Genomic DNA, 25,368 nt, shown 5'->3' on the forward strand with positions numbered 1-25,368 from the left:
ACGCTCTCTCTGAATGTTTCCTGAAGTATTTTCGTGCAGCTAGTGTATGTTTTAATTGAATTTTGCCATTTGAAAAACCCATGAACCTCTGTAATGGAGGGAGAAAACATTCCTCCTATAGGAAGATAAAGATACGTTTAAAAAAAAAACCAAAAAGCTGCCTGATTACATATTGACCTAAGAGACAAAGTGAATCCAGTGGAGCCAGCCTGGCCCCTTAGGAAAACTTGAGGCTGTTCATTATGGCCCAGGATGAGCTCACTGGCTGGTTAACCCCGTCCTCGCCGCTTGTGAGTGCCCACGAGCCAGCAGTGCTCGCCTGCTGAAGCGAAGCCTTCGGTGAAGACGGCGAACGGCAGGTTTGCGTGTTTGCCGTGAAAATATGGACCGCAGGGTTTTCTCCTCTCCGTAGGAGGAGTTAAAAAAGCTGCACGGAAGAAGGCTTTAATAATAGTTTTAATAATTTTCTTTTGATCTCAGCTTTCTTCCTTCATTTCTAAGCTCTGGACAGTTAGATCGGTCTGTCCGTCGCTCCAGCCGCTCCATCTGAGCTAAGCAAATGCAAAACAAGGGGGAGAAGACAGCGATCCCCTTTCTAGTTACCAGGAGCTTGATTTTTTGAGCTCCCTTGCAAAAGGGTTGATTTGTAGGTATACAAACAAGGGAGAAAAGATTAAACCCTGATAGTCCTGTTGAAATCAGCTCGGTACTTAGCAAAGGGTTTAGGGCTTGTTGCAATCCCGTGTGTGCTCTTGTCAAGGAGCTGGGACTATCTGGAGAGGTTTCCATCAGCTCTTGGCATGGGATGGAGGAGGGTTGGGGATCCCAAGAAACACAAGGAATAAAGCAGCGTTTTTGTACTTCCCTGTCAAGCCTAAATCCCCCTGAGCAAGGGATCCCTCGGCCGAGCTTTGAGTTCACGGGGACGTCAGAGAAGCAAGGAGCTTGCTTGCAAAAGAACGGAAACCCCCCAGCGAGGGCTGCTGTGTGGATTTTGGAAAACAGACCTTCTTTTCCAGAAATCTTGCCCATACGATGCTTTTTCACATTTAAACCACAAATAATGCGGATTTCCCCCTGCGTCCAGCACACAGCTTCCTCGGGCCCCAGACATACTTTGGCTCAAAGAATCTGTTACCTCTTTTTATCGAAGAGCCTGTTTTTCACACAGGAATGCAAGAAAGAAAGGAGCAAGGATGGTGAGTCCCTCATCTGGTTCCAGCTTGCCCTTCGCACCGCCGCTGCGCTCGAAGAAAGCTGGATGGGGCTGAAGGACTCAGAAATGAAGCAGGGTTCTTGTGGCACCGGGTGCCATCCCTGCAATTACAGGCATCGTGCTTACGGCTCCCGAACAGACCCGTCTCCATTCAGAAATGTTTCTGGTGGTCGGTAAACTTGCTCTTAATTTCCAGCCTAATTTTTAAGCAGTTTGTCCCACTTGTTCGCCTGCCAAAGCGGCCCATTAACCTAAACACCACTCAAGCCTTGCTTGCTTTTAATTTTGCTTCGTTTCTTCCTGAGACCATCAGGTGCCACAGATTTTGCTGAGAGTTCACCCTTTTTTGGCTAAACCGGCCCCGAGCATCGGATTTGCAGGAGAACCTCCTCGTGCATGCAAAGCCAGGCCAGAGTCGCTGTTGGCATTCCTAAAAAGCCAAGTTCTTCCTTTCAAATCAGTTTATTCCAGCTTCTTATAGATTAGCCGGAGCTGATAAACTTGGCATTACGAACCACTCGCAGGTATTATCCCTTCTGCTGTCAGTCCTGGCCAAATCACAAGAGATCTGCAAAGATTTACAGAAATCTGTTTGGTTGCAATTTTTCCTTGCCTCCTGCCAGCTCTTCTTGCCAGTTTGACCACTTGCCCGGTCATCCTCTGAGAAGAGTGAGTCAGCTGGGGAAAAAATTAATAAATAAAATAGCCCAAGCCAGTCCCAGCATGGACTCCTTGCCCCAACCCAAACCCTTGGGTCTCAAGAGCTATAAATCACCCTCCACCATCACCCCTTGGGCTCTTCCCACCCCCATCCTTGCCGAAACACCCTCTCCCGGTTCAGGTTGGCTGGCCAAGTGCACTAAAATAAGATTTAGAGGCTGTAACCATCCTCCAAAGTCCCTCTGCGCTTGGGTGTGCTGATGTTCAGAGAGCTCCGGCCATCTCCATCACCCTGGGATGCGTCACTCCTCCCCTGCTCATCCATCGATGGCAGAAGAAACCCAGATGAGCACCTTCGAGCTGATGTGCAACTTTTAATCAGCTCGGACAAGAGGAGAGGGGCACCACGCTCTTGCAAACAGCAGCTTTTGTCTGGTGGGCTCGTTACGGGACGGAGGACACCACGGGAGGTAACGAAGGAGCAATGCAAGAGGATCAGTTTAATTCCTCCCACTCCTCAGCATCCCCGGCCGCCTCCTCCAGCTGTGATGAATCCATAGGGAAGGATCCAGCCTTATTTTGACTATGGTTTCCAGGATGGCGTCTCTGTCTGGGAAAGATTTATGGCAGCGCTTACAGCAGGAGAAGAGTGATTAGATCGGGCCCCGTCTATGTGTCGTGGAGAAAGACCCGCTTTACAAGGAAATAAACTCAAGCAATTAACTGGGGAATTAAGATTTAGCGCACGCTACGAGCGGCAGGCATGTATAAAGGAGACAGCTGTTAAATTTAGTATGTGACAAAGTCATGCGAACACTAACTGGATTACTTGCATTTATTTGGGAATACTTATGTATTTTATTATGCAATGTATAGATCACCATAATTCTGCTTTTCACTCCGACGGCGTCTCTCCTCCAAGCATCTTAGAGAGCATTACAAACAATTAAGCCTGCCCGCGCCTCTGCGCAGCGCTCGGTGTTCTATCCGCTTTGTGGCTATTCAGTATATTTTAGATCGGAGATGGCTTAATTAATGTGATGGATTTTTAACCCTTTCTGGGCCAAAGCCCATAGTTGCTGCTCTTCCTGGTCTGATCATGGAGTCCACAGGGATGAACTAGTCCAGAAGTAGCTGGAGTGAGTTTTCCGGGGATGGAAATCCATCCATCCCCTAGGGATGGTGATTTAGACCCATTTTGGTGAAAAAAGGGGAGAGGTGGTGATGAATGCTGGAGAGGGGAGCACGGCTTGGGTGGTGGCTCCACGTATGCTCTTCCAGCATAACCTCCAGCTCTGCAGACACCTTCGTGTGTCCCCGGGACCCTTGGAAGTGGCACAAGCTGCTTTTCAGCACTTCCAGCCTCTTTCCCTGGCAAGAAGTGACAGATAACTGCCTCCAGTCGCGTCTCCGGGGAAGGAGTTTAGGGAGGCAGCCTGTAATCCTGCCTGCTGAGTTTGGTCCAGACTCTATCAGACATTATTAATCCTTTGTAGCAGGCCAGCGGGGACCGGCAGCCTGCTGTATAAATGTGCTGCAGTACGGGAGGGACAGTCCCTTCCCTGAACAGTTTCCAGTCCCAGGAGATGGCGGACGGACAGACGGATGGGGGATCTTTGGGAGCCAACATCCAGATCACTGAGAATCTCCCGCGGAAGATGCCAGCCGTTTTAACAGCCTCAGAGAGTCAGCATCTTAATTTTAAGCCTCAGGGGGCACCGTCCGTGGCACTGGGGTGGTTTAATCGGCAGGTCTGACGCCCCAGCCTTTCCCACCGACCACATTTGTGCCAAACGACGGGGGCAGTTTGCGCCTCCTCTCCCAGCAGTTTGCTGCAGCTCCTGCTCGGAGCATCCCTGCTCCTCCTAAAAGAGCTGAACTGGGATACCTGCCAGGGGATGGGGCTGTAACGTGCTTGTCCTCTCCTCCAACCCTGCATGAGTGCTGAGCAGAGTGAGCACTGGACCCAGGGCGGGTAAAAAAAGCATTTAAAACCAATTTTTGGTTGCATCAGTCATGGAGGACCTGCAGGACCTGCGGGACCTGCGGGACCTGCAGCAGCACCGCCGCAGCCCCTCCACCACCTTCGATAGCTCTGGGAGAACAGGTCCTATCCACTCCCTCAGTTACTCCAAAGCAGCGAATTTATATAAATAAAGCACTTATCAAAGCAAAGACAACTTGCCAGCACTTGAAAACGAGTGACAGGTCAGGTCTGGGAGCAGGGACCAAGCGTCTCACTGGGGCTCAGAGGGGTGACGGCACACAGATGCACGCACACCCGGTTTCGTATCCCCGGCTTGTGCTGCACGATGCAACGCCAGGCACGTTACTAGCCCTATTTTCCATTTATAGGAGCCTGTCAGAAATGGCACTCCTCTCCGAGCAGATGTCGAAAAATTAGAGGGAATTCAGAGAGCGGCAGAAAAAAAAAAACATGATTAAAGGAGATGGAGGGCCTGATTTTGGAGGGAAAAGAAATCAGCTGAGCTATTTATAACGCTGCCTGCACCAGGGTGGGTAGGAACAGACATTTTTTTTAAAAAAGTGCCTCGATAGCTCAGCTAAGGGGAAGGGGCAAACCAGCCTCCGAAGGATGCTCGCAGGAACGCTGCAGAGGGGCTGTATAAGAGGGTGTAAATCCTGAGCGATGGGATGAAATACCATCAAACAGGAGTGGCTGAGGAATCGCTGGTAACGGGTGAGTGCAGGGGACGGCTGCTCATCCAGAGTGAAAAAAAATGCCCCGATAACGGGGGTGGTAGAGGCGGTACCGATGGTGAGCCCCCGCTCCTACCTCTGCTCTCGGTGACAAGCCGCGCTTGTATTTACATCCAGTGTTTTACGCAAAACGTGTGGTGGCGGGGGTGGAAATCTTCACTTTTTCATCCAAAAGCAAATGTTTTTGGTTATAAAAAACCCACCGGCTTTAAATTCAGGCCTTCAGCCCCAGAGGCTCACGGGAGATGCACGCAGAGGTTGCTGCAGCCGTCTGCCGGGCTGGGGTCCCCCGCCGAGGGACGCGTGATGGAGGGGACCCGCCTGCTTCAGGGTGATGCATCCCCTGGGGACCAAAGCATCCTGTCCCTGTTTCCAAATTGCCTGGGTGATTTGCAGACTGAGAAGCAGTTCATGAACATGTTATCAATGTAACATCACCCATTCCCCAACAAGCCCCAGCTCCCGGCGGTGGGTCCTCCATCGCAGCCAAAGGGGGTCAGAGCAAAAGGGTTTCGTGGGGGCAATTTGGGGTTCTCTGTGCCTCGCTCTGCAGAGGGAAGCTGCCTAACGCGGTCCTTGTCTCTCTGGTTGCCTTGCAGGACCTCTCACTCCAGGGCCAAGGCGGAGGCGGCTGTGACGGCGGCGCAGAAAGCTCAGGAGGAAGCGCGGATCGCCAGGATCACTGCCAAAGAGTTTTCGCCTTCCTTCCAGCACAGGGAAAACGGTCAGTGCGTGCTGCCGTGCCGGCTGGCCCCGCGGACACGGCTTTTGCCCCACGCCGCTCTCTGCCCCTCTCGGCTCTGCAGAGACCCAAAATTCCCCAAAAATGAGCCCTGCGCAGAGGCTCGGTCTGTGCCCGCAGCTCCCGATCCTCACCAGGACCCTTGGGGTGGGAAACCACCCCGTAACACCAGCTTTCGGAGGATTTAGCACAGGGTTTTCAATAGTCAACACTTCCACCCTGTGCAGTCCTGTTATTACAGGGATCTCCTCTTTTCATACCAAAACACCCCCATTTTTTTAATTCGTAGTCCTCAGTGGTTGCACGGAAAAAACCCAACAAGAGCTCCAAAAGCAAAATACAAACAGAAATGGTTCCAGAGGTGGGCACTGATTTTACCCCCGTGGCTTTTAGAGCCTCATTCATGATTTCTTTTGAATGCTTGGGCTTGCAGAGCTGGGGCAGCATGTGTTGGTACCCAGTCTTTCACTTGGGTGTGCAAACCAGTTGCACGTGCCTGCAAAGGTGTCAGAGAAACGCGCATTTGAGGTTTGCCTGGTGGCTCTTCCTTCCCTCCATCATCTTCGACATTTCTTCATGGTTTGTCTGAATTTTTGCTCATTGAGAAGAGGCTCGGGCTTAGCAAAGGCTCAGGGAGGAGGAAGCCGAAGCAAAGCCGCGGTCGGGCAGGGGCCTGCAACCGGCGGGCGCGCAGGGAGGATTCGCCCCGCGAAGGCTGTGCCTATCCGGGCGCGAGAGGGGCTGCTGCGAGTGGGAGTGGAAAGCTCCAAGTCCCCACAGCAATAATTAACATAGTAATTAATATATGTGAATGGTTTTATTCCAAAGTTTTCCTGCACCGAACCCTCATTAGGAGGTGTCTATCATTATTTTCTCCCCCTTCCAGCTCTCTAACTGAAGATTACTCATTCGGTTTAATTGCTCCAGGGGCTGGTGCCAGTGACTCATGTCGCGGTGCCGTTCCCCGAGGCCGGGGAAAAGGGATCGTCGCATCTTTTGGCCCAGCCGGCCCATGCACGAGTCCTCACTTCACCGCAGCTGCGGGGGCGGCTGGGGGCATCCCACGGCTTGGCAGCGATGAGCCAGACGGGGTTTGAGGTCTGGCTCCAGCCGTGAACCTGCCTGAGCTGGATGTGCGTAGCGAACCCCCACCCAAGACACGGCCGCGTGGGGATGGGCGTTTCGGGGGGCAGAGCCCCTCGCAGCCGAGCCCCGTGCAGCTCTCGGCTCGCTGGAAAAAGGCACAGCCCTGTTCAAACACCCCTCGGCATTTCTCCTCCTGCAGAGGTCCAATTTGTATACCAGAGATCTGAGCTTTTTTGCAGGGCTGCGTGGTCCCAGGGGCTTCTTCAGCCCTGAGATATTCCTCATCTCCATTTCCTCTCGCCAAGAGACTTTGCTGTTTTAAATCACCTCTTGAAAAGATATTTTTAGGTAATACATTTTTTACTAGCTTCTAGACGGCGACATGGTGCTTGACTTGTGTTGGGGCTTGATGTTTCTGGTGCTCATATCTGGGCGGGTTGTGAAGGGAGGGGAGGAGGAGTTTCCACTTAGAGCACATTAAAAAACAAACACTCCATCCACGATGGGTCGGGAACCCCGGGAGCGCCTGTGGACCAAGTCAGGCGGATAATAGCTGCGAGCGGCCGCAGACCCCGTAACCTCAGGCTGCAGAGGGCCGGGGGGGCGGCTGGCTGGGAGGGCGCTGCAGCACGGACGGGGCGAGCTGCCGCCACGCCGCAGGGCGCTGCATGGGCTGCACGTACCCGCCGTGCACCGTGCTGCAGGCGCTACATGCCGCCCGCCCTTGCTCAGCGCCGTGGGTGCTGGATGTGCCCCCCTTGCACAGCATCGTGAGTGCTGGATGTGCCCACTTTGCACAGTGTTGTGGGTGCTGGATGTGCCCCCCTTGCACAGCATCGTGGGTGCTGGATGTGCCCATTTTGCACAGTGTTGTGGGTGCTGGATGTGCCCCCCTTGCACAGCATCGTGAGTGCTGGATGTGCCCACTTTGCACAGTGTTGTGGGTGCTGGATGTGCCCCCCTTGCACAGCATCGTGGGTGCTGGATGTGCCCACTTTGCACAGTGTTGTGGGTGCTGTGTGCCACCCACCTTCACAGCATCACAGGGGTTTTCACGCCCACCTCAGCGTCAGCCCCGCCGGCATCCTGGCCCAGAGCATCCCCGCAGCGCAGCCCCTGTTTGAACAGACACAGACTCCAGACCGGCCGGCACTGGTGCCGGCTCCAGCAACCCCAGACTCTGCCACAGCAGTGCCGCAAGGCCTTTACCCAGAAAAACCAAAAATATCCCTGGGCAGTACCCGCTATCACCCTCTCCCCTGTGGTTTTCCATCTCTGTCTGCTGGGGGGGATCTTCCACATCCCCATCACGCTCGCTGCGGTTGTGCCTCCCCGGTTCCTGGCTCTGCCGGACGCCCCGGCCGTGGCTGCCAGCGGGGCCAGCCGATGGGCTGGACAGTGCTGGTGAAGTGACTCCCCCAGGGTGATGGCAGCACGTCAGCGGCAGAGGCAGGAGCTCAGCACAGCTCCCAAATCCCGTACGTGGGTCCTCAGGGGCACATGCATGGCTTTGAAGACACCACGGCCAGGCACGGCTGCCTCAATCCTGCTGGAAATCCAGATTTGGTGCTCTGCATCCTCCTTTGCGCTCTCACAACTGTTCTTCCAGGAACATCACGTGCTCCGTGACTAATTTTAGCTCAGAGTAATTGTTGCACATCCTCGGGTGTTGAAAGCCGGCAAGACGGCACCGTGCATCTGTCGAGTTCCTCCGCAAGGAAATGCCTGCATCCCCGCAGGGTGCCGGGGCTGGAGGGGCAGCCGGGCCCCAGCATTGCTGGCCCCTGCTCGTCCACAGGCCCCAGCCTGGGGCTGCAAAACTCAGGGAATTAACCTGTGGAGAGGCGGAATTAGCTCAGATCGTTGCAGGTTTGGGTGGGAAAGGTTTAGGACGAGAGGGTGCTTAATAACGTGGTCCCTGGGGTGGGTCTCTGGGGTGAGGATGCTGGAGCATCGTTGGGCTTTCTTGCCTCCATCGTGGGGTTTGGGGGGCCAGGGAAGACGCGGGTTGGAGCTAAGGCGGAGGAGCAGCGAGTGTAGCGAGGCTGTGGCTGGTTGTGCCATTGGAGATTGGCTTTGGAGTCACTGGAGCTGGTGGGAAGCTTTCAAGTCCCTGCACCTCCAGCCTGAGACGAACAGAGACTCCCCAAGTCTTGGGTGAGCCCGGTTCGATAACTGACTTGACAGCTTTCTCATATGAAGCCATTTATTTTCTCCCTGCCTCAGTTTCCCAGCTGCGAAAAGGGAAGGCTAGAATGGGAACATCTCAACAACAGCCACAAAATCAGTATTTTTCCCCAGAGACAGTTATTCCGCGTGAAAACGGAGGGGCTGAACTCCACCTTCCTCCTTCACCACGATTTCCCACCAGTACGAGGATTGCTCGGGGGCCCCAGATAAAACCCCGGGAGGTTCAGCCTCCCACAGACAGAGACACAGGGAACGAACTAAGACTGAACTATCGGAGTATTGTCCCAAAACACGAACGGAATTTTCTGTGGCAAATAATACCAAAAAAATTGACAGTCATTAGAAGACCAATTTCCCATCGAGAAATTGCTTCTGTCGGAGATTTCCAAGCAGCCTTGTTACTGTTTACCTCCCCTGCAAGTGCTTCGATGGGGACATCCATCCCCATGCTCCCGGCATCCCCCGCACGTATCCGGACCACGGCGCGGTGGGACGCGGGGATGGCTGCGGGCAAAGGCACGTCCCGGCGGCAGCAGCTCCCCCAGTAGATGCAGTAGAGAAAATTACTCAGCAGAAGTGGCGAGATTAGAGCAGGCGCTTCAGAGCATTTATTTTTAAACCATGGTAAGAAATTGAGTTCTTCCTTTTTTGAGACTCATTTCTTGTCTAGCCATAGCAATTGCAATTAGATGCATTTCAGGGGCATTAGGCAGTTAATATATTTATCAAATTATTCACGTAATTTAGCATGGCTTTAGCTGGGAACAACTATGCCTTGAGAGAGTAAAATGAGAATTAATCACTATTAGCTTGCACCTTCTTGAAATAATTTGGTGTTTCCTCAATGATTGATAAGTTGCAGGGGTTTTTTTATTGTCCGGAGAAGCGATGTGTTTCTTGCCAGCTGGTCACCTCCAGCAGAAGACACTCAACCGCTCTTAAAGCCCCCGTCCCCACGTCCCTGTCCCCAGGGAGCCACCGTCTGGGGTGGGCTCTGGGCTCAAAGGGAACCGAGTGCATTCGGCGCGATGAAATAAGGATGATGGTTTATATTGTACTGAACATGCTGCCTTGCTCCTGCCTAAACACGTGAGGCACGACCACCTCACGTCCAGCACGGGGAGCTGAGTGGGGAAATGTCCATGCCCTCCTTCTATGGGGCAGGAAAGCTGTTTGATATATCGTTTGTGGGGTTTTTATTTAATGAGAGGCTTGCACATCTGCCCAGATGGGACCGTCTCCCTGTGAAAGCTTCGAGGTGAGATTTCCCTTCCGAAACCATGCAGTTGCAAAGCCGATGTGCTTCCCAGCCAGGGAGGGGTGTGGAGGCTGCCGGCAGCGAGCCAGGCGCGGGGTGATCCCAGCAGCGCCCGGCACGCACGGGCACAGGGCATGGGGTGAGCCCTGGGCTGCCACCGGCTGCATCTCAGATTTCCCCTCTTGTGTCTGTGAACCGGGTTTGGAGCTGATGGGAAAAGGCGGTCAGATAGATCCCCCAAAAACAAGGTCAATGGACATGGCCGTAGCCCCTTAGCGGGGTTAGAGTGACTGCGTGCACAGCGCAGGAATGGTGCCACGGAGCAACGCAGGCTGCTTTTGAGCAGGGCTGCAGAACTATCGCAAGTCCTTTCACTTACACGGTCCTCCACGCATGTCCCCAAGCAAGCAGGGTGCCCACGGGCGGCAGAGGCGGCGAGAATGCGGGTGCTCAAGGAGCAGCCGCCGTTGAGCCTGTTTGAATCAGCTGGAAATGAGAGGCAGAGCGGTGCCAGGTGGCTTCTAAAAGGGTTGGTAGCCCTTGGGTTTACAGCAGCGGACAAACACAACCTTACTGCAAAACGCCCCTGTCTTGACAACAGCGGCAGCTGATGCCAGACCGTCTCCCGTGCCGGGCTGCAGCCGCTCGCACCGCGCTGCTCTGCGGGTGCTGGGGGTGACCGCAGGTTTGGTGTAAAACCAGCGATGCCTTTTCTCCTGGTCTGGTAGCAGGAGCTGTTTATTGTGCTACGCTGCTGCTGTCCTGCTCGTGCCCCGCGGTTTCCCTGCCGGCCAACGCTCTCAGCCCTATTCTTTGACATGAAAAACCTGGTGGGCGCCCACAGAATAGAAATAATCCTGTTGCATTTCTCTCTCCCTCTCTTTTTTCTCTTAACGACTACACAAAAAGGGCTCGAATGCCAGAGACCGAAGCGCCAGAACTCGAGCGATGACATTGAGGTCCTCTCCACCGGGACGCCTCTCCAACAAGAGAGCCCCGAGCTGTACCGCAAAGGGACCACCCCGTCCGACCTGACTCCCGATGACAGCCCGCTGCAGAGCTTCCCTGCCAGTCCCTCCTCCACGCCGCCCCTGGGTCCTTCCTGCAGGAACAAGAGCGCTCACTTCTCCAGGCAGGTCTCGGTGGATGAAGAGAGGGGTGGGGAGATCCAGATGTTGCTGGAGGGACGTGGCGGGGATTACTTGCGCCCCAACAGCTGGAGCGAAGAGAAGGTCGGCGGGACTCGCGGCGTGAGAAGCGGGACGCTGCGCAGCGGTCAGCTGGGGTCAGCCTCCGTCCCTGAAGACTACAGAGGTCGGAGTGGAGGACACAAACACTCGGCCTCCAACCACAAGCAAAGAGAGAGGTGGACAGATTCCCCAGCCACGGTTTCATGGACTTCCCACCACAGGTCCCACAACCACAGCTCAGGGAGCTCCAAACTGCTTGAGCTGGACGAGGAGAAGATGAGCAATTATGAGATGGAGATGAAGCCCCTCATGAGGATGGATTCTTATATGCAAGAGATTCACACCCAAAAAAGACACTATAGCAAAGGGGGACCCTGCAGGAGCATGGCTGACGACCACCGCGGGGAAGACCGGGGCTTCGGGGTTCAGAGACTGAGGTCTAAATCCCAGAACAAAGAGAATTTCAGGCCAGCTTCCTCTGCCGAGCCCACAGTGCAGAAACTGGAAAACCTGAGATTCGGGGACAAAGCTGAACCTCGGCTACTAAGGTGGGACTTAACCTTCTCCCCGCCACAGAAATCCTTACCTGTTGCACTAGAATCTGAAGAGGACAATGGGGATGCGCTCAAATCCAGTACGGTAAGTAGGCAAAATTCTGTGTTGAAATCTGGCCGAGAAACCCAGTGCAGAGCTGTTGTGGTGCTGCAGCCAAGCGGAAAGCGAGGTCGGCAGAGCTGACCCCCAAATTACCGTGGGTTTGTGCCTTGAATCCCCCCTCCTCCCTTCTCCCATCCAGCGTGGGCTGGAAGCTGGCGTGGGGTTTTCTCCGCAGACTGTCTTGGTGGCAACAGCAGGTTTTTTGCTGAAGGATGTGAGCAGCAAGTTTGAGTTTGTTTTGCAACCCAGCCCCAGGGCCAGCAATAAAATACGTTATTGCTGGGATTTTGAGCATTCACCTGGTGGGAAAGCTGCAGGAATAGGCAAGGTGTCGGTGATGCTTCCTTGTGGTTAGGTTATGGCAACAGAACTTCACGCTGGCCCAAGAGCCACGCTCCATGGTCACGGAGCAGAGGTTGCATTCCAACCATCGCTCGGCTTTTCCTCTACCGATCCGCACGGTCCAGTACAGCTCGTGTTTTTTGGTGTGCGGATGCCGCTGAGCCAGGAGCGGGGTACAAGCCCCTCAGTGGGGGGATGCGCTGCAAAAGGGTCTTGGCAAACTGCGGTCAAGAGGACGCAATTCAGGCAGGACACCTAGGCAAGGAAAGCAACGGGCAAGTACAGCAAGGGTAGTGGGCTATTAGATCTCTGCAAATCGGGGTGATATAGCAGATTACAGCCAAACGTCAGTTCTGACTACCACTCCACTGTGAAGAGCACAAGTATGCTTCCTAAGCAGGAGCACAGCTTGTGGGGCTTGGAGTTTAACCCCTTGCGAGACATCCAGTCCTGGGCTCCTCATTGCGGGAGAGACGAGGAGACGTTGGGCATTAACACCTGGCTGCTGGGAAGAGCTGGAGGTGTTCAGGCTAGGGAAGAGGAGCCAGAGCGATCTTCAAGCGCATAAAACAGCTGCTGCAAAGTGGAAGGGAATAATCTGTTCTTGATGAATGGAATTAATGGGCTTAAATTCAAGCCTTAGAAGCAGCGGTTAGCCATTAGCCATTCCCAGTGAGTTGAGGGCTGGAATAAATTGCCTAGGGAGGCCGTGGTGGCTGGGAGGGAGGAGGTGGTCTAAGACCTGGTTGGACATCTGCAGCTCAGATATGGCTCGGATAGAGCTGAACCTGCCTTGGGAGAAGGCCAAGCTGTGTGATTTTCAGGTCCTTTCCAGCCCTGGTTTTTGATCGTTCCTGGACTTACCATTGAGAGCGGCTTCCTCACTTCTTCTCCCCGCCGTTGGTTTGGCATTGCTGGGAGAGGCGATGGGGAGGTCTGACGGGAGCAGTGGGGAAGCCAACACCGCTCCAGATGCCCCCTTGTCGAGTCAGTGCCACGCACAGGGCTGGAGGGGTCCCGCGCCGCTGGACGTCCCACAGCCCAGGCCAGGCCTGCACAGGAGAAACGGAAAATCTGTAACTCCCAGGTGGTGACATTTCAGGCTCCGGCAGAAGACAGGAGCTAAATCACCCTGCCAGGTTAGCAGGGGATGATCCTGGGTCGTTTGGGAGACAGGGATCATGAAGCTGAAATGACGTTTGTCAGTCACGCTGGAAGTTTGAGCTAGAGGCATGGTGGTCTGTAATATATGATTCCTGTTGCCATACCTACAGCATCCCTGCTCCTCCAGCCTGCTGACAGCTCCGCCAGCAAAGCAAAGGTGGTGGCTCCTGCAGCCAAGGGATGAGAGCGAACGGGTGGGAGAGAGGAGGGAGCGGTGGCATCTGCAGCCCGCGAGCAGCCGGGGTGCAGGAAGGACTAAACTACAGATCCGCCACGGTTTCCCTGCTGTGGCTGTGGATAAATCACCCCCACACACAGCCCTGTAGCTTTCTGCCTTCCTATTCATCTTCCAAGCTTCGTCGCAGGCTCGAAAGCACCCACACAGTGTGTTTGCCAGTGGACTGCACCGTAGGACACATCTTGCCAGTCCAGAAAAAAAAAAAAAAGAGAGCTCCAAGTGAAGCCAGCCCTGAGCACACACCGGGGAGCAAAGCAGCGGGCGCCGAGTCCAGACCGGGCTGTCCTTACCTGCTAGCGTAGGGGCCTGTGAAGCACTAGAGAAATGACAGGCAGCATTAGGAGCCTGCCAGGCTTTCAGAGGGGAAAAGCAGCAGCAGTAATCGCACGGATATCAACCCCGTTGGAGTCTGTGGGACTCGCCGGTGGTCCGGCACCTTTGATAATGTGACCTCGCGCGGCGGCAGGGAGCTGGGAGGGACACGGGTCCCAAAGGGGGAATGAAACCATCATCGCTGAGGGCCAGGCGTTCCTCGGGGAAATGGCTGGCACAAGCGGTCCTGGTGTCTCTCCCCACCCCAGCTCAAGTTGGACGCGCTGGCCAGGCTCCCACCTCGCAGGCAGACCCCAGCCTGCGCGCCGGGGCCATCACACGTAAACCTCCCGCCCGGGGAGGAGGGCTTGAGCTGCAGCGCTGGAGGTAAATAGCCGCTAATGCGACATAACATTAATGGCTCTTTCAAGTGAATCCAGGCAATAACGAAGGGGCACAGCCTGCATGGAAAGGCGCACAGAAAAGCCATTAGGATGCACATCATACTTTTAAAGTGCTGTAGCTGTGAAGCAGCATGTTCAGTTTTCTCACATTCATAACCGAGGGTGGAACAGATGGCGAAGGTTTGGGAGGAAGCTAATGTAATACAGAGGAAGAGATAATATGTGGATTTAAATAACCTACAATGCCAGCAACAATTTGTTCTAGCAAGAACTGCACCGTGCTAGCGGGGTTTTGTTCCCTGTGGCCTGGCAGGGAGGGGGGTCATCGGACAGGAGCCGGGGAAGGAGGTGTAGGAGAGGAGCGGGAGGTGCAGTGATTTGTGTTCCTGCCTAACGCCGTGACCTTGCCTGCACCTGCCAAGGATCCCAAAGCATTGCAAACTTCGGCAAGTGTAGTGAGTCCCTGAGGAAGAGGAGGGGAAAGCTAAGGGGGAAGGGTTTGTCCCCCAGTCCCCACATCCACCTCCCTCTGTGCACGCTCAGCGACACAGGGCACTGGCATGCTTGGTCCTGCAAAAAACCACGGCACCCTGCTCACGCTCCAGATCTATTCACGCAGAATTAAGGCTCCCCAACTTCCCCAAAGCCCTGGTTCTCATGCTAGCCTGAAATACCCCTCCCCTTCCGACTCCCAGCAGCTCGCCTCCAGCGTGCAGGCAAACCGCAGCTCCCGGGAAAGGCCGGCTGTGCACACGCGTGTGCGTGCACGCGTCTGTGCCCACGCCGTTTCAGCTTGCATGACAGCCTGCTTCCCTGTGATCCACAGCACTGCCATCTGCGAAGCTGCTCACTGAAAAGGGCATTTCTCATCTCCCAGGCAGCTGGGCTGTTTCAGAAAGGTGCCTGCCGATGAACGAGAAGGATGCTCTTAGCTGAGGAGGGCTATTTTTGCCCTACCTGGAGTATCCCTGTGCAGAACTGAGGTCACCCTCACAGGTTAGCTTGTTTTAAAAATAATCATCTGCCACAAAGCAGCTCTACACACGCCATCAGTGAGCCCGGTGGGTTGGCTCTGCGTTGGAGTGCCAGCTCCAGCTTCGGGAGCCGGCACACCTCTGTCGCTGCTCGCGGGAACGGGGCGGGGATGCAGGTCTTGCAAAAAACGCGGTCTTAAAATTATCACTTCTCTCCCCGCACCTCTTGATTTCTGTCTTAGAAATGAGGCTGGAACAGCTGGGGGGGTCCCTTGGTGTCCAGCCCCTTGCAGTGTGTGCCCAGGGGGGGATGCAGACCTCCGCAGAGGAGTCAGACGCATAGGTCGCTATATGAGCTATAGGAACTTTGTTCTGCTCGGTCATTTTTCACCAGTCCGTTAAAAAGAGGCTCTCAGAACCCCCCTTCCTTAGGGCTGCACATCAGTAATTGAAAATTGCTCTTATAAAGGTCATTTCTTGAGGCTACCGCTCAATAACATCGATGAAATTCAGCACTGCTTGGTGTTTGCTATCAGGGGACTTTGGCGTTTCAGGGTCATCAGGCCGGCCCTACAGTCATACAAACACTTTAAAATTACATTTAAAGCCACCTGATCTTTCTGTGTCTCCGTGTGCACTGACCCCTGCGTGCACAAAACAGACTCACATCAATGGTCATCGTTCGGGCAGATGAAAACGGGCACCAAAGCGCCAGGACCGGTGTCGGTGTTGTCACATTAGGGGACTTATATGAACGTCACCATCCTTTCTGGCCTTAAAGGCCCACGAGGCGCAAACCTCAAGCCTGTGCCTGGATGCTTCACAGGTTCCTAGAGCCTTTGAGAAGATCTAAAACAGGAAAGTAAAAAAGGAATTGTTGAGACACTGGAAAGGGAAAGAGGTTTTCTAAAATGCCAGCAACCCTTTTATCCATCAGCACAAAACACATCACATTTTTTAGGGTTGGGGGGAAAAAAAAAAAAGAATCCATCTCCTTTTCTGCAGGTGCTGAACATCTGCAGCTTCTAAAAGGGAAAATAAGTGTTTTAGGCACAGAGGTCCTCAGCATGCCTGCGAGAAGGGCCAGTGCTCAGGCACGAGCCTGATTCATCTGCCTGTCCTCATTTAGCAGGAGCAATCACGGGTATTTAGATGAAGACTTCTAGGGACACACTGTGGTCTCACTAAAGGCACCCTGGAGATGTGAGTAGGCTAAAGGCTTGGCCCTTTAAAGTCCCCCTGTCTCAGCTCACCAAGAAAGCCCGACGGTAGGGCAGCAGCCAAAAAAAAACCCACCCCAGCTGCCCCTGACATTTTCTTCCGTTGTCACATGCTGCCGGATAAAATCTCCGTGGTCTCAGCTGTTTGCTAACGGTACTGCTTCTCACCGCAAACAAACCAGGGGACGCAGTTGCAGCAAATGGAGTTTGCAAGGCATCTGCTGGGTTGGGGATCTCAGAGAGATCCCCTTGTCCCCTCCAGGTACCCGCCGGGGAGGCGGGGAGGGATTCCAGCAGCCGCAGCATCTTCCTCGCTCCCTTTCTGCGCGAGGGGTGTATTTTCCATCAAGATATTCTGAGCAGGTTTTGCTGTCGCTGGGGAAAGTGAGGAGGAGGCAGCCAATCTGCAGCCAGCGCCGGGCTCTGCCGGAGCGCGCCGTGCAGCCGGAGCCAGGGCCGAGGGAGGGTGCCCGGGCAGGGGGCTCAGCCCAGCTCCGATGGAGCGAGGCGGGGGTGGATGGAGCGCAGCAACCCCAGAAACGGCAGCAACCCTAACCCCAGAAGTGGCAGCTCCCTGCCGATGCGGGTGACGGATGCTCCCTTTTCCAGCGGCTGTGGGGTTATTCTTGAAGGGATTGACCTTGGGGTGGAGCATTTTCTTCAGAAAAGTTAGGCACCTTTAGCCCTAAAGGGTGTAAAATGAGATTAAAATAACCGCTGGCTGTTTCCTCTGTCCCGAACAGACACCCGCTGTTTGAATGGTGAAGTTTCACCTGCATCTCAGACCAGGCTCAATGCCGAGCACAGAGATGCTCCCGTCTCTCTGCCTTCGGACCAGTCTGCTGGGAAAGGGGCCTGGGGACTTTTTTGTGGTTATCCTCTTGGGACCAAACCCTGCGGCTTATCCCTGTGGTCCTCTCAGTCTTCCCCCTTCAGGTTTTTCCATTATTTTCTTAGAATCATAGAATCGTCAAGGTTGGAAAAGACCCTTAAGATCATCGAGTCCAACCGTCAACCTATCACTGCCAAGTCCATCTATACCATGTCCTCAAGCACCGTATCTATCCGTTCTTTAAATACCTCCAGGGATGGAGACTCAACCACTTCCCTGGGCAGCCTGTGCCAATGCTTGACCACCCTCTCGGTGAAGAAGTTTTTCCTAATGTCTAACCTAAAATCTAACCTAAACCTCCCCTGGCGGAGGAGGTCCCCATCAGGAGCCTTCCCCAGGTCTCCTACCACAGGCGTGCAAGGGTTTTCCTTATTTCTCTCATCTCAACCAAACGGGCTCAAACCCCAGTCCCAAACGGCTGTGGCACATACGCACATCCATACAGGCGTAAGCGGTAATTACACGGGAATAAGGAGGAGGATCAGTCCTGCAGACGCGCGGCTGCCATCGCACCTTTAGAGATGAGCCAGGTCTGAGCATCGTCGCAGGGGCTGCAGCGGGCGCGGGAAGAGCCGCCACATGCGCGAAGCAAATGGTTTGGGGGTCGTTTCTTTTTAAAACAAATAATAATCGGAAACTGCTCTTCCTCTAATCTCTTTCATGTACAGACATCGCAGGCATTACTTGTAACAACACGAGGTAAATAATGTTCAGAGAGAAACGTGATGCTTAGCTTGACAGTGTCCTTTTAAAACCCTTTTAATCTCAGGGCCCCTTTGATGTACCTGAAGAGATCACCGCGCTGACTTTGCTCCTGTCATCCCGGATTCATTTTAGGGTTTTGAGCCCAACTCCACATCTTCTTCTAGCTTTGAATAAGGTGGGGTCAAACGCCAGCTTTTGACTGCACGGGAACCAAAAATCTTAAAAACAGACATAGAGCTCCAAACGCGCAGCTCGCTCCCGGCTACGCAGGCACCTGTAACGTGAGGACTGAACCAGAGGCGACAAAACAGTTCGTTACGGGACACCATCTCAGGATAAATCCCTGCCTTCACTTTAGCCGCTTGCATCTTTGGGGCAGAAGCGGGTTTTTCCACACCACCCCACTCAGATGCTCGCTGGTGCCGAGTGCCCGTTCCTCTTACACGGACCCCTTGGGCATCTCCTGGGCTCCCTTCCCCAAGTCACAGGAGATGCTGCAATCCGCCGGAGAAAGCAAAGCGAATCCCTTATGGTTCTTTGGTGAAATGCTCCTTAACCGTTTCGCAGCAGCCCGTTCCTGGCAATTATGTGACAATTCAGCACAAATGTCATGGAGCTGCTAAGTTTTCAGCACTTTCCGCAGTGCTGAGGCTGGAAAACAACGCATATATATTTTTTGCTGATCCAAGTCCTTAGTAATTACACTTAATAGATCCCAGAGGGATTCCTAGGTAACCTGCACTATGGTTTCCATGGCAGAGAGACGGAGCTTGTACCCTGCGATAACAGATAATAATGGATTGTTAATGCTTAATTAATTATGCTACAATTGTATTTGTAAACCAGCTGTCCCTTGTATTCCCAGTAAGACTCTTGAGTTGCTACACAACGGTTAAAGGATAAAAACAAACAAGGCGGAGGGGCAGAAATGGTGGTGCCCGGCTGCAGTGTGCCGAAACCCACAGGCTGGAAGAAACCTTCACTCGTTACTTCTCCAGCTACGATTACGGTTATTACCCCTGTGCCATAACAAGGGTTTATTCACGTTTTAGTGTTTCCATGGGTTTGGGTCTATGTTCCAGCTCTCTAAACTTTGGAGGAAATCTTAAAAGTCCTCGGAGCCTATCCCTGTTTATACAGAAGCAGCTGATACGGGTGTACGTTGCCCATCCTTGGCAGGTGTTTCCCTCCTCATATGAAGGAGCCCAGGGATCTTATTATAAAAAATAAAAATAAAAAATCCCAGCCCCAGAGCTGCCTCGTTTCGCCGATGAGATTTGCCACCACCCAGTATGCTGGGTGATGCTTAGGCGCACCAGAGCTTGATTTAATTTTTCCTTTCCTGGAGCCAGGCTGGTAACCGTTCTGGGTGGAATTCGTCTCACGTCACTTGGTCTACAGACAGCCTAGATGGTTAGCGCAGCCTAGATGTCTAACATTTAGACAGCTAAAATTGGGTGAGAGGACGCTGCCAACCGGCGTCTGCTTCCCAGTAAAGGAGGTTCTGGACTTGCAGGCGCTGTGCTGGGAGGCAGGACGGCGTTTCGCAGCGGAGCCCCGTCTCCTGAAAGACAGGCAGGGTAGTTTAAACAAATCTCTGCAGTTCCTGACGGCCTGCTTTAGCACTACTATTTCGGGGCTAAAGAGAGTGTTGTAGCTTTTTAAAAAAAAAAAAAAAAAAAAAGATAAAAAAGCTTTGCAGGCTGCTTGCTGCCTGTGACACACAAACCCCAGGCTCGGAAAATCAGCTCGACCTCTGGCTTTCTCGCACCCCAGAGCCCGTTACACCGCCGGCCTCTGGGATTTCTTTGGGCTTTTCTAAATCTCAAGAAGGCGGAAGATGAGATAAAGCACCACCGAGGTACTAAAGCAACATGCAAAGCTGCAAATCAAGGGCTGGTGCTCTTCTTTCTAAATGCGGGTAGCTCGCGACAGAGGGCTAGCGTGCGGCGTGAAGAGTTGTAAAAGCTGCTGGTTCTGAAACGCTGGCTGTGGCTGCGGTAAAAGGGAGTTCACTGACCTATTGCCAGGCTGGGCTCAGCAAAACGTCTCTTCCGAAGCACAAACCTAGAAGTGATTCATCTTCTGCCTGGGCACTGAGCAGGAATCACTTCTTAGAAACAGATGACACGTATCCCAGGACATCCTTGCCATCAAAGGGGAGAAGGGCACGCGCTCCGTCTGAGCAGAGGTTAAGGCACAAAGACCTTACAAGTTAGAAATAAGCCAGACATAAGCATTTAGAAGTACAGCAGGATTCGTAATTGGAGCTAAAACAGAAGCCTCGGAGTCGCAAAGCTGCTTACCCGCCAGCTGCCACAGGCAGGCCTCCAGCCCTTGCTAAGATGCGCCGGCGTCTCACCGCGGGGAGCAGCCATACCTGCAATCGCTGCGTGGCGAGCCCTCGTTGGAGTCAGCACGGGCAAGAGGGTGTTAAAAAGAGGGAACTGTAAAAAGAAGCAGAATTTGTAGGTTGTCAGGCAGTCAGATTTGAGCTGCTCAGTTTGCAGAGACCCGTCCCCTCCCAGGTCATCCTATTTCTGGCATGCTTTTGCTGGCAAATGCAGAAGACCCCGCACATGCAGTGGCAAAGCAAGCATTTTCTCCTGCCTCTGCATTGAACAGAGGACGCGAGATGCAAATAGGTGCAGACTGAACCGGGGAGCTGAGCAAAACATTCGTGCATGGGCATCCAGTGGCCGCTGGGGCAAGCGGGCGGTTGCATCTCGCTTAGTTTGTTGAATCTCCCCGTTTTTCTAGATGAGGGCATGACTTTGATGTACCGGTGTATAAACGAAGGGCGTGCTCCCTCCCGGGACGCATCAGCATCCTCTGAACACGAGTACCAAAGCGTTGTGATTTTGGTCAGTCCAACAGGTCCATCCCAAAGCGTCCGTGTTTGTGAGCGTAAAGCTCAAACACCAGGGAATTAAGAGGCAGCCGGTCCTGCTCTGTGCTTTTCATCAGGGAGAAGAAAGCAGCCCCCAGATTATCCCAGGCTCATGTCAGCTCATGTACAACTTTGCCTCCTTCACGGTATCGCAATGATCTAGCAGTCTGAGCAGAGGCAGAAATGGTGGCTGCCTCTTTGGCGGGGGAGATCAAACGGCGAGTGGGCCAAGGCTAACGCAAGTGCGTGCGGGAGCAGTTAAGTCCTCCCCTGGCTGCGAGGTGGAGGGAACCAAATGCATTTTGTGTCTCTGTGGTGCCCTGCCAACAGAAACAATGACAGTGATAATCACTTGCAATCTGTTATTATATTAACACCAGCTCAAAAAATCGTAAAACCCAATAATCTTTTGAAATGAAGCTAAACCCCCCAAATGTAAATAACACACCGCATCGCAGTGCTTGGCAGCGGCAGGGCTGGGGGGAGAGGAATGGCAACAGGGGGGTGGTTTCTGCCTTTGAAAGGCTTTGCGTGGTGCAGGCGGAGAGATTTGCTGGAAGCAGTCAGGCGTGGATACCTGGCTGCCAGGAGAGGCTCTCCGCAATCCCTCCGTTTGGTTGGCTTCCTTTGACCCTGTTGCTAAGCTACAAATATGCCTTTCCAGCAAGCTCCAGCATCCTCGCTCCCACCCACTCCCAAATGCGAACTGAATCAGCCTGCTCAGAAGAGAGAAACGATCTCTGGCCAGCAAGGAGCTTTTTTGCTTTTTTTTTTTTCCTCCCAGCAGCCCTGCAAAGTGGTACAAGGACTTGCTCAGAAAGGGCGCCCGCCCCTGCCCCATGCCAACCCGACAGCCACAGGAGCTTCGTGACGAGGACAGGAGCCCGGAGAAAAGCATTTATACCATTCCGGGCGATTAAAGCTGGCACAGCTCCGTTGCAGCAAGAATAGACAAGGATACCAGCTACTCCGAGAAATAGCTACCACCTACCTGCACACACGCTTGCTCACCCCGATGCCAGCCACGTTAACACTTTAGGACAGCAAATGTTTCATGGCAGGGACGAGGTGGCAGGGTGGATGTTTTTCTGACCGGTGTTCTGCAGAAAGATGCGTTGGAGGGTTGTCTGCAGTCCTGATGCTGAGCGGTCTCTTCCCATCATTCCCGGGATGCTAATAGGGTCCGACAGCCACATCCTCATCGGGTCCAACACGAGTTGTTTGGGCTGCCTTTACGCGCGGTGGAAAGTAATGGGTGCTTCTGGGGTGCGCGTCAGGCCGGCGGGCAGGGGCCAGCTGGCGCGCGGGTTGCTGCGATGGCTCCCACCTCGTCCCCAGGAGCTTCGTTTGGTCCGTGTCCACCTCAGGAAAGGTTATTAGAGCTTTCCCAAAATGTTGTCTTAACCTAAACTGCTGTATGCTGGCCTGACTTTTGCCGTGATCAGGATACCTGTAGAAGCAATCATGTTTATTGGAAAATGTCCTTTGACGACTTCTCCAAACCACCCCCAAACAATTATACAATCCAATATCATCTTTTTTTTTTTTTTTTTTTCCTTTTCATTGACCACCTCGGGTAAGCAACCCATTTTAGTTATTCTTTTAAGGCCAGATTTCCTATGTGCACGACATGGGGGAGTCCACGAGCAACTGCTGTCCTAATGGATGGGGCCGGAGGTGCTTGGCAGACGCTGGGTCCGGAGCTCACACTGGGACTTAGATGCCATTTGTGCTAATGCGTGACAGTAAACAGAGCCTGCCCCGAGACTTGCAGGTGTACGTGGCTATTGAGGCAAATGGGTGGAAAGTTAAGTGTTGAAGCGGCTCAGAAAAGCAGGCGGCCAGCAGCTTTGCTCTCACCCGGGGAGGAGAGGGACAGCGCTGCCAGGGATGCTGCGGGCCCCGGGAATGCCTTGGGCGATGGGTCGGCGTGGGGAGGGAGCAAAGGGGCTGCTGGCAGAGCCCGCTTCAGTTCTCTTGGTGAAACAGGAGAGGGATTTTGTCTGCTTCTGCGGACTCCGGGGGCTGCCTCAGGAGGACGTTGCGCTCAGACGAAAGGCCTGGGGGTGCCCTGTTGGTTGTCACAGTGAGGGAAGCAATGCTTTGGTCCCTGCTTCTGCTGTTTGCTCACCTCCAGGGGCGAGATCTTCATTTACACCTCCCTCCTAAGGCAGCAGCCTGCAAAATTTCCACGAGGGTTACCAGGCACTTTGGGATCCTTTGCCGGAGGGTGTCAATCGGCCGTTTGGGGTCCGCTCGCCTGCAGACCCCCCTGCCCGCAGCATCCCGGCCCCAGCGCAGCGCCCGACCCCTGCTACGAGGCAACCTCAGGCAGCCTTCCAGCGCGCCTTCTAACTCCTCTCCTTCTCTTTCTCTTCCAGGGCTCAGCTCCCATCCTGGTAGTCATGGTGATCTTACTAAATATTGGAGTCGCCATTTTGTTTATTAACTTTTTCATCTAATTCAAGACTGTCTTGTTTGCAAAAATAACAGTTACATGTATGAATGGGGGAAAAAAACCAAACCAAACAACAACAACAAAAAGGGAAAAATCATAACTCGAACTGTCCTACGACAATTTCCAAGTCTTTTCACAGAAGAACAACAAACGATCGAGTCTCACTCACAGTTTGCCTTTTTTCCTGGGTAATGTTTTTTGGATTTTAGCCAAAATTCTTTGCTTGTATAACACTATGCTGTGTGGCATGGCAAAATGCTATCAACACTCTGCCCCCCCAACACTGGAAAGGATGAGAAGGAATCCCAACAAAATAAAACCTCATTTTCCCTTCCCCTCACCCCCAAAAAATATATTCGTGACAACAGTAATGACCCCCAAAATGGAGACTAGATGAGGGGACCGTGGGGAGATTTTGTTTGAAGTATGTACGGGTCCTGGGATGCTCCAGGCTGAGTTTCCCAGGGAAATCCACAACAGCTTTAATGATGAAGTAAATGGGAGAGAAAAGCAAAATCGGGCTTTTCTTCCTTCTCCCTTGGCACATGGAGAACCGTTGCCGTGAGAAGGAGCACGGGGAAGGCGTGAGCCCTGCCTAGACGTGAAAGACGGGAGAAGGGCGACGGGCCCCATTTTGTTATTTGTTTTTAAAACAAAGCAGCAATTGGTGCTTAGCTAAATTTCTTGGGGCGGGGGGGGGGGGGAATAGGGAACACAAGGTGTGAGCAGCAGCCCCACCACCCTCCTGCCTTCACTCCTCTTCCCCAGGCTGCTCCCCCCCCACGGCAAGGCTGGAAAACCACCCAGCGCTACTTTTAATTCACAGCCAGTTTCTCCTGGGTTAAAAATGCGTACCCGCATTCCCCCCTCCCCAAAAAAAAACACGCAAGCACCTTCAGCAACACAAACTGGGTAGCTGCTGGTCATCGTGCCGTGCTCGCCAGGACGCGAGGAGCAGCCTTACTTGAGCATCCCATCCCAAACACAGGCGTGCGCAGAGGTGCCGGGGAGCAGACTGGCGGGGAGGTGCTGGGGAGAGGGGGCTCCGTTCTGGTCCACTTAGGATACAATAAAACAAAATAAAGCAAAATAAGATAAAACTGTTTTTCAAAGGCATCTGGGGAGGAGCACTGGAGCATGTCCCAGAGAGGAGGGAGAGGGTGGTGGGTTTGTCTCTTACATCTTGCTGTGGACTGTTTCAGACATCATGCTTGGGCTCTGAGCATGTAGTATTTTGCACTTTGTAATGCAGGATGTATATTCCAGCTTCCAACATGTCCCTGTAAAAAAAAAAAAAAAAAAAAAAAAGAAAAAAAAAAGAAAAACAAAAAAACAAACATCATTGGCAATGGCAGCCTCTAAGGATGTATTCTTTTCTTTTTTTTTTTTTTCTATGTCACTTAATTTGTTTATACCATCTTTGTAATATGCCTGCCTTGATTTTCTCCCCTCCCCTGTCCCCACTGATAATATGCATACTCATTAAAGATGCCGTATCCCTGTTCTGAGCTGTCATGGTCCCCATCACAAGAGCGTGGTCTTAGCTCAATTGCTCGGACATGGCTGACGTCCCCTCGCCTTTCAAAAAACGACTGTACCCTTTCTTCCCCTCCCCACGCCGTCTTTCCCCGCTGCGGAGATCGGCCTTGCCGGCGATCCGCCACCACCAGATCCGGTTCGAATGGTTTGTTTGGGATTTGGTACGCCCAGGGACCAAATTCCACCCTCGGTTCTACCCCCCGCAGCTCCGTGCGGCGGGAGAAGGGGTGCGAGCGCGGCAGCGACCCGAGGGCGGGAGGGAACCCCTACACAGGTAGATTTGGCGGGGGGAAGGAGGGAAAAAACCATCTTCCTCGGCATTTCACATACGGAGTGGTTGGGTACAGCCCTGACTTGCGGACTCAGCTTTGCTTTGCTTCTGTTTTAGCTGTTTCTCTGCTACCTTTTCAGCAGATTTCTTATTACACTGCACTGGATTGCTATATTTTTAACCAGAAATAAACTAAGGATTAGAGCATGTGCCAGTTAAATTCAGTTCTTCTCCTTACA

The 25,368-nt window shown here is 53.3% G+C and overlaps 1 protein-coding gene across 1 annotated transcript in view; it reads left to right on the top strand.

Annotated features, from left to right (window-relative positions):
- Nucleotides 1-23,323, top strand: part of JPH3 (junctophilin 3) — a gene marked incomplete at both ends in the record, with an annotated part of 57,492 nt that extends 34,169 nt beyond the window's left edge. The window contains 3 exons of the mRNA XM_082319176.1: nt 5,197-5,321; nt 10,783-11,702; nt 23,243-23,323. Coding sequence (XP_082175302.1) covers nt 5,197-5,321; nt 10,783-11,702; nt 23,243-23,323 — 1,126 coding nt within the window. The remainder of the gene's footprint in view (nt 1-5,196; nt 5,322-10,782; nt 11,703-23,242) is intronic.
- Nucleotides 23,324-25,368: the final 2,045 nt, after the last annotated feature.

Source organism: Platalea leucorodia (genome assembly GCF_965183815.1).
Source record: "Platalea leucorodia genome assembly, chromosome: 8".
NCBI lineage: Eukaryota > Metazoa > Chordata > Aves > Pelecaniformes > Threskiornithidae > Platalea > Platalea leucorodia.